This window comes from Uloborus diversus, chromosome 5 (assembly GCF_026930045.1).
Source record: "Uloborus diversus isolate 005 chromosome 5, Udiv.v.3.1, whole genome shotgun sequence".
Classification (NCBI taxonomy): domain Eukaryota; kingdom Metazoa; phylum Arthropoda; class Arachnida; order Araneae; family Uloboridae; genus Uloborus; species Uloborus diversus.
Window position 1 is genome coordinate 37,215,252 of NC_072735.1, and position 9,275 is coordinate 37,224,526.

Consider the following 9,275-nt stretch of genomic DNA (forward strand, 5'->3'; position numbering starts at 1 on the left):
AGTTGATAAGAGAGGAAAGCATTTGCACATGTGAACTTCGGCTTTTTACTTTGGTCCCAACTTGGTGTGGGAAAAAAAAACTGTTTCTAAACGCTATTTTCACATAGAATAAACAAATTACATGATTTCTTTAATGACACTTTGAAAAATGTTTGTTGGGAATTTAAATGTATTAAGTTCAATAAAAAAGTTGCTTGAAGTGGCCCACTCGGCGGTTGGCCCAGTCAGGATCCTCGACTAGCCAATCTGGCCACTCCGCCCCTGATCCGGTTACATCTAATTGATTCAAGCCAATACCACTTGTAAAAGTCTTGCTTTTAGAAACAAGTTGAACAGCGTAAAAATCAAAAATTTAATTTTCCAGATTTCTGGAACATTTGCCTTAAATAAGTCACCTAAAGAGTAGATTGATACTGTGCAAAGAACAGTGAAAGATTTTTGTAAAGACTCATGTGAAAGCATTTAAAGTCAGTAATAAACAGCTGGAGTGTTTTAAAAGTAGAAACAACGTTTGATATAGTATTAACATCATAACGCACAAACATAGAAACCCTGTTTGTGAAACCCTGGCATGTTTCAAGTTGCAAAGAACTCCTTTTTCAATACAAAAATGAGTGAGTTAATAGATATTAAGTATGCATACTTATTCATCTAAATAAGAAATAAAAAATTCAGTATTTTTAAAATTATTGACAGTTTTTTTGAAAGTCAAAATACTGTTTTAAGCTATCTGTATAGTAAACAACGTCTAAAGATTTTGATTTTGAAACTTTTTTAATTATCAAACAACTTTTGACTAATTGACTCCAGCAGCTTTTCTGCAGAGACTTCTTATATTAATAAAATTTTTACAGCAAGGAGTTACGATTTCTTTTACAAAGTAATAATATTATTCCCAGCTGAACATTCGAAACGAATTTACTACTTTCTTTCAGTAAAAACTCTAAAGACAAACTATATGTGCTTTTTTTTTTCAGTCAAATAAACACATCAGTAAAAAATCTTTGTGTTTTCCTGAACTTCCTTTTTTTTCCTTTCTTTTTTTTTTTTTTTTAAGTGTGTACCTCTTTGTTTTTGAGTTAAAGCAGTTGAAAAGTAATGAAATGATGCTTTTTTTTTTCTTTTAAATTCTTTAAAAATTTCTTTCTTAATTTCAGAAAGGTGAACCTGAAATTATGATTTCTGGCTCGGATGATTTCACTATGTATTTATGGACTCCAGAAAATAGTAAAAAACCCTTAACAAGAATGACAGGACATCAAAACTTAATTAATGATGTCAAGTTTTCACCTGATATGAGATTAATTGCAAGTGCTTCTTTTGACAAATCTATAAAAATATGGAATGGAAGAACTGGAAAGTATGTTGTTTTAAAGAATGATTTCTAACTTGTGATAAAATTAATTGTTAGTTTTAACTCAATATATGATTTTAAATAGAATTTTTTATTTTATTAGAAAGTATCTTTAGTTAAAATGCAGTTATAGGCTATCCTTATTAAAATTAATGGAACGAAAAAGGATCAGGGATTCTCCACCAAAACGTTTCGGCATTGAACTATTTAAAAAAAACGCTAAACTACCTCTGATCAGGTTCCAGAGAGGGGGGGATTAGTGATCTATCTCATTTGGAAGCATTTCAAATATAAGATCTACCCATCATAATTTTAAACTACAATTAGTGACGATAGAGAATCTGGCGACTCTCCTTTGGAAATTTTTTGACATTGAAATTTTAAAACCATAATCTTATGTTATGTTTAGAAACCATAAAGGGAAGGGAACAGGTTTCCTCCAAGATTTTTTTAAGGGGGTGCCATGCCCTTCCATTTTTAAACTAACCTTCCACTCCTTACTTAACCCACCCTCCTTGCCCCTTAGACGTTTCAATAAAACTTCACAAGAGCAAACTTTTTTTTTTTGGATAGCTAAAGATTCACACAAGCCTGTCTTTTAAACATCACCCCCTTGTTTCAATTACTGATTCACTAGAATCTGATCAGAATATATCGCTCATTTGGAAGAAGAGTGAGTGCCACAATAGGAAATTTTAATCTTTCTCTTTTTTTCGCTTAAAGGGCTTCAAATGATGTGATCGTCACTAATCGCTTTGCATCAAAAAAAAAAAATCAATAAAAATCGCACCTTAGAACCTCAATTTCAAAAAAAATTCAGGACAGCTCTCCCGGCTCTCACTGTTCCCCAACATCATTAGTAGCATCATCTAAAATTTTGTTTCAAAAACTAATTTTTACAAGGGGGGGGGAGAGATTTCCTGAACTCATCCCTTTCTCTAACATCGTTAAAGATAACATACAATTACTGTATTAGGATATCAGTTACAAAAACTTTCTGGGGCGGGTTCCGAATGCCATTACTTCCAGTGAAAAAGCTTTAGATGGCCTAAAACTGTATTTCTAACGCTTCCATTTGAAAAATTTCGGTGGAGCACCCCCAGCCGTCCCTCCCCCCCTTTTTTGAATATCATCAAACAAGAACAAAAAAAGAAAAAAAATGCCTCATTTTGTCAAACGGGGAGGGGGGACGCAAAACCTTCAACTGTCACTGGACGCAACTATACCTCAGGTAATGGCTGGGGGGGGGGGGGGCAATACGATTTTGTTAGACTTCCGATATGTGAGGAGAGGCGTAGTCTCTAAGTTTGGCCTAGGGCGTAAATAGATGTTAATCCGACCCTGTCTTCGTATTGTGGCACTCTTCTTCTAAATGAATGATATATCTGAATGTTTTCATCTTCATTTTTAAAACTACACTTCAAAAAGCTTTTCATTATTTGAAAAACAATTACTATCGGAAAATTTTTGGACTTTGTATGCATTAGTATACCAAAAAGTTAAAAAAGCACCTCTTCTGTGACAAATCTTCTATCAGAAAGTGCCCTTTTAATTGAATTAAAGTGCACTTTTATCTGAAAGCGCCCTGTCCCTTTTTTGGCCTGGAGGAAACACTATTTCCCTCTGGTCTTTCTTTTTTTTTTTGAAACTAAATTTTAATTTTAATAAAACTGATATTAAAAATCAATTTTAGGCTTTAGTGCAGATAAAAGGACTACCGAGTTCTCCCACAGAAATTTCTATAAGTGAAATTTTAAGAAACCTTTAGTGAATTTAAAGGGACAGAGAAAGTTTGACGATTTTGCCTTTAAATTTTCGATATTTAAATCTGAAAAACACAATTGTAGCCTTGAGAAAGCCTTGATGTTACCAAAAGTAGAGTCAAGATGAGGCTCTTCCCCGAAGTTTTTCGAATTTGACATTCTAAAAACGCGACTTTAAGCTTCATTTAGAAACAGTAGGAGACATAAAAGGTGGGATGTGGCAATTTTTATGATTATTTACACAAACCCGTTTTTTACTAGCACTCAGTTATAACGAGCAAATGTCAGCATCCCTTTGCACTCGACCCACTCGTAAGCGAATTCGACTGTATATGTGATTCCAAAAGCCCTTCATATCTCATTTGCCTGATACTACTATAAAATATATTTATTTCAGATTTATTTCTACTTTGCGTGGACATGTGCAACAAGTTTATCAAATCTCTTGGTCTGCCGACAGCAGGTTACTTGTTAGTGGAAGTGCTGACTCTACTCTGAAAGTGTGGGACTTGATGACTAACAAAATTATGCTTGATTTGCCTGGCCATGCAGATGAGGTATATTTGTACTTATTGGTTGTTCATGAATTAAATCAGATAGTTTGAATTTCCAAAAGTTGATGTTAATTGCAGATTATATGTGAGAAACTTATCAAGACTGAGAAAAATTGAATAGCTTGGCTCAGAAGCCTGTGTAGGAAAAAAAAAGAAAAAAAAAACTTTTTCACTGCATTTATATTTGAAATTTTAGACGAATTATTTTGATCAGAAAACTGTGTAATGATTATACTGTGTACTCAAGGTAGTAACACAACCTGGAAAACCTGAAAATCAGGGAAATTTATATTTCTGGAAAAAAATAGGGAATTATCAGGATATTTTTTTAATTGCTAAAAAAATCAGAGAAAATTATAATTTGCATTCACCAAACCGCCTCCCTGTACAACATAACTTCCTAAACATTCTAAAATTATTTTTAAAAACTGCTACAAATTAACAAACCCTTGAGATTCAGCCCGACAAAAAATTAGGAAAAACGACCCTTAATCAGATAATTTTCTCTTAATTACTTTTTAATTTTCTCAAAAGTTCTATCATGTCAGTAATTATTGAAATCGATATTTTTTTTTCATACAGCTAATTAAAATTGTAACATTTTTGCATCAATGTGATGCAAAATGTTAAATTGTTTTCGTTTTTGATTGTGTTAAGCTTTGTTGAAAGGCTAAAATTTGTGTTTATTTTCATTAACACATTCAAAAATGTTGAATCGAAATTCTATGATCATTTTAAGTGTGAGTTTTCAAATGTTTTTTCATTAAATGTTTAACAGGGTTCGTACGGGTCATGGAAATCCTGGAAAGTCATGGAAAAAAAATAACAGAATTTCAGACCTGGAAAAGTCATGGAAAATTGAAATTTTCATTGAAAGTCATGGAAATTTATTTCAAGTCATGGAAAAATATCCTGGACAAAGAGAAAGGAACAGTAACTAAAGGAGCATTAGAAATCTTGAGTGATTTAACAGTATTGTGCATAAAAGCTATTAAAAGTGGAAAATTGAACGATCCAAAAATCAAATCTGAATTTTGAAATCTCATTGCATCCACTTCTGTCGCAGCCGCTTGCCATTTTTTGCGATGTGATTTTACTGCCTGGACATCATTTATTTTGAATTTTCTGTTATTTTCAACACTTCTTATGTTTCATATTCTGTAGTAGCAAAATTTCACGTTCTTAGTTTTGCCACGCCCACTCAAAGAAAGCAATTCAGTTGCATGCGAGTTCGATTCCATCACTTGTAAGAACCTTATGATTAAAATTTTCAGAGTTTATCTTAATTTGTTGAATGTTTTAGAAAATATAGATATTAAGTGAGGCGACAGAATACAGAAAAAGAGGAATTCAAATGCTCTAAAACAGTAGTGCCCAACATACGGCACGCAAAACTAATCCATGCGACCCACTGCTACGTTCAATGTCGGGAATTAAACGTGTTCTGAAATTTCTGTACCTATTAATTTATATGCATTTGAAAATGCAAATTTGTAAACAAAACAAATATACTTTTGAATCAGAAGATTGATTCATTACTGAATGATTTTTTCAAAAAAGATCTGGTTTGGAAACATAAAGAACTAAACTATGTGGCTTTACTTTAAAGAACCAAAATACTGTCAAGTTATGTGGATGATTAAAGGCACTGTTGACACTAAAATGTAACTTTTGAAGCAAATTTATTGAAACTCAATGATGACTCATTCAACCTTTGTCTCATTCAATATCATTCTGCCTGTTTTTTAAAAAAAATCATACATTTAAGCATCATCATATTTGCTTCACTGCATTTTTACTTTACTTAAATTTATATGATAAAGACAAATAAGAATAGTTTAGTTTTTTAAGTGTGCACTTATATTTTTTCCACAACGAGTAAGTGCTTCAATGAGGCTGTGGGACGTTTGCTAATGCTCATTTCCAAATATTACCAAGTTTGAGATTAAATAGTGCTATTCTCTTCATGTAACAAGGTCATGAAAATTTTCATTGAAAGTCATGAAAAAGTCTTGGAAAAGTCATGGAATTTTTTCATCCGAATAGAGTATGAACCCTGGTTTAACCAAATACAATTTAATTGAATAAAACTTAGTCTTAAAGCATACCTCCCCCCTGCATTAAAAAAAAAAAAATCGAACTAATCTCCCCAGTTTTTCTTTCTAAAACAGCATTAATGCGATATTAATGTGGTTCTACTTTTTTAGATCTGTGGGATGATGAATATTAGTTATTTTAATTTGAATATGCTCTTCTGAGGAAAATTTTTTCCTTTAAAAGAAGTAATTAAATTAATAGTTTTTAAATGCAAATTTCTATAACGACTTTGTTATATGTTTTAATGCATTTATCAATTCATTTCTTTTTTTTGCATTACATAAAATTGTGTTGTAATTTAAAGAGTTATTTTGAAAATAAGTAAACTTAGTGTAAAGAAAAACAAATAAAAGAAAAAGGGAAAAAAATTTTGTTGAATTAATAACATTTTTTAAGACATTTTGACAAAATATTTTCTAAGCTTTGTGCATAAACTTGTTTTCTATAGTGTGTATTAGCGCATCTGTCCATTAATCAGTTCCGTTTTTAAATTTGTTAGGTTTATGCTGTTGACTGGAGTCCTGATGGACAAAGAGTTGTGAGCGGAGGTAAAGACAAAGTAATTAAAATGTAAGTGAAGTTTTACTTTTATCGTAAGCATTCCTTTTTTAATCATCCTCAAAAAGAGAAGTTTACGGGTAAGTAAAGTTTGAAAGAGAGGGTTTAAAATATATTGTTTTTTTAATGATTTTTTGACCCTATTTGCATATGGATGAAAAATAAATAAGTAATTTTCATACAAATTGGCTAGACCTACCTTGATGCTTTACTAATTAAATAACTTGGTTGGAGGAAGGGTTTTAATGTGAAATTCATTTCTTAACAAGTTGGTTGCTGTGAAGCAGTAATATTAACATGAATTATGATAAAAGTTGTGAATGAAGGGCACCTCAAAAATAAACATAAAATTCATTAATTTTCAATAAAAATTACGCTTTCTGTTGAAGATTAAAGATCTTAATTTATATATCCGTAATAAAATTCTGTAATTTATTGATGAAGTAAAAGTCTAGAGTTCATCTTGATGATTTAAAAGATTACTATAAAATAACACATTATGCACATCACAACCAAAATGCATGAAATATCAAAGAATTCAAATAGTTTTAAATTGTTAACAGTCAGTTTAACGCAATTTATTTCTTACAAGAACATATTAACTCACTTCAAAAATGGTATACATTTTGGATATTTTGTATTAAACTTTCTGTTGTTCTCTTAAATAATAGGTGAAACATATTTTTAAAAAGAAAAAGAAAGAAAATTGAAGTTTATTTACTTGCATATATTTTGCAATTTCGAAACACTTAAGGTGCTAGAAGTAGTTTCTTGAAACTCCAAAATGTTTGTATACAATTTTCATTGCAAATATATTATGATTTTCCAATGTAATGATAGGAAGAATGGTGTATATTTAAGTAGCTATTGTCAGTTTTTCTTAGCTACGTTGTTATTTTATTATCTTATTATATATCCTGAGGCAACATCACAGATAAACAATTATTTGAATTACCTTTTAAAAAAAAAAAGCATCAGGTCTAGAATTCAAAATATCTCACATGGATGATAATTTTAAACAGTTGTTGTTCAAACAAACTTGTTCTGTACTGTTCTGAACATACTCATTAGTTAATAGCTTCTTTTTTTCCCTTTGCTCATATTTTAACAAATTTTATTTCTCTTTCAGATGGCGAAGGTAATTGCATGAACAATCAGCAACTTATTTTAGCACATTGTATATACACTTTTTTTTTTTAAATCAATAAATTGCTTTTTGTTCATTTGTAGTTCATTTCTAAAACACTTTGTATGTTATTACACCTGCATGAAATAACATTTTTGTTCAAGCAATTTATACTATGATGGTCTTTTCCGTATTTTTGCTAAGCAAGTTGTTAATTAAACTATTATTAGAAACTTTGCAGAATGATAAATTTTTCTTGTGTTTGATTTATTACATATTTTGAAAGAAGCATGCGGGAGATGAACTTTTAGAAAAATGTGCAAAGAAATATTTTCGCAGATAGTCAATACAAGGCTGTCATTTATTCCTAATGTTCAGTTAAAAAACTACTTTTTTTTTTTTTCATTTTATAGTTTTTTGCTGGCAACAACTTTTTTATCTAACTAAGCTGATAGAGTTTTATTTTCAGTTATATCTAAACTAAATAAGCTTAATTTGAGAAAATGTTGAAAAAAAATGCCTACAAACTTTTGGAAGGTAATGATCATTTTAGAAAGATAAAATACAAGTAAAATATTTTTTTAATTAAAAAAACAATTGTAAATTGTGAACTGAACCAACCCTATATTTTGTGGGTCCTTTTGCAAGTGTAAGTATATGCCATGACTCCTCCCCTCATAAAAGAAATTGCATTTGAAATAAAATTAAAATGCTCAAAATTGTAAAAGCTGTTAACCATTTTTCATTTTTAAACAGTATGTTAGGAATTGTCAAATTAAACAATACACAGAGGTTTTTTTTCACTATAATGACAGATCAAAAAACTTTTCAGTCTTAACTGAACAAGATTTCACACTGTGCCAGAGGTTGGCATTAACTACCGAGTTTTAAATAATGTTCAACTTCTTATATGATTAATTGATCTTCCTAATGCTGCAACAGAAAAAGTCCAAAACATTAAATTTTTGTAGCAGCAATGATCCAGACACAAAATGGGCTAATTTAATTTGGATCAATTTTTAGTGATGGAGCCTGTTAGGTAAATGCATAAATAAAACACAATAATTTTTAAAATATGACTTTCTACATTAAAAAATATTTCACTAGATAATGCAACCAACATTGAAAAAAGTTGTTATGAAAGACTTTTAAACCCCAAAGCAGAATACTACTAAATTTGCGACATGCGTCGCAGAACAGATTGCCTGAGCTGCAGAACAATTCTGTTCAAATGTGAGAGGAAATTGCAGACAAAATTTTCTGCCAAAATTCTAGATTTCTGTAAAATTTCTGTTAAAAATCTTCTAACTCAAGATAGAACTTTGCAAAAATTCAGATTTCTTCAAATTAGGAGAAAATCTAAAATTATCGCAAATTACGATAGTTTGGCAGAAAACTCACGAAAAAAACGTTTAAATTTGATAAGTGATCTGTAGGAACTTTAGATTTGCTTTGAACTAGAAGAATTTGTTCTGCAGAAATTTCATATTCTAATTCTGAAAAGATTCTGATTTTTCTAAAGTTTTTAATTCCACTTTTCTGTATTTTTCCCAATTAATCTTGATCCACTGCAATTTCCTCCAGAAACATATGTTTAAAAAGCATGCCAACATTGAAACACGTCCATTGCCGAAAATTGTGTGTCTTGTTCGAAATTTCAATCCTTTTGCATTCTGAAAATATTTCAACCATTTAGAAAGTTTTGAAGTGTTTTATTATATGCTACCCTAACTTGACTCATTTTATTCATTATTTTAGTAATTTATTCAGCTATTGATATTATTTTAATTGCTCCTTCATGCCATGTAAAATTAACCAAGAAA

At 30.3% G+C, this 9,275-nt stretch overlaps 1 protein-coding gene across 4 annotated transcripts in view; it reads left to right on the top strand.

Annotated features, from left to right (window-relative positions):
* LOC129221998 (notchless protein homolog 1-like) overlaps positions 1-7,549 on the top strand; it is a 50,608-nt gene extending 43,059 nt beyond the window's left edge. For all 4 annotated transcript variants that reach the window (XM_054856409.1, XM_054856410.1, XM_054856411.1 and 1 more), the window contains exons 10-13: positions 1,158-1,360; positions 3,515-3,674; positions 6,268-6,338; positions 7,456-7,549. In XM_054856409.1, coding sequence (XP_054712384.1) covers positions 1,158-1,360; positions 3,515-3,674; positions 6,268-6,338; positions 7,456-7,468 — 447 coding nt within the window. In that variant the 3' untranslated portion in view covers positions 7,469-7,549. The remainder of the gene's footprint in view (positions 1-1,157; positions 1,361-3,514; positions 3,675-6,267; positions 6,339-7,455) is intronic.
* Positions 7,550-9,275: the final 1,726 nt, after the last annotated feature.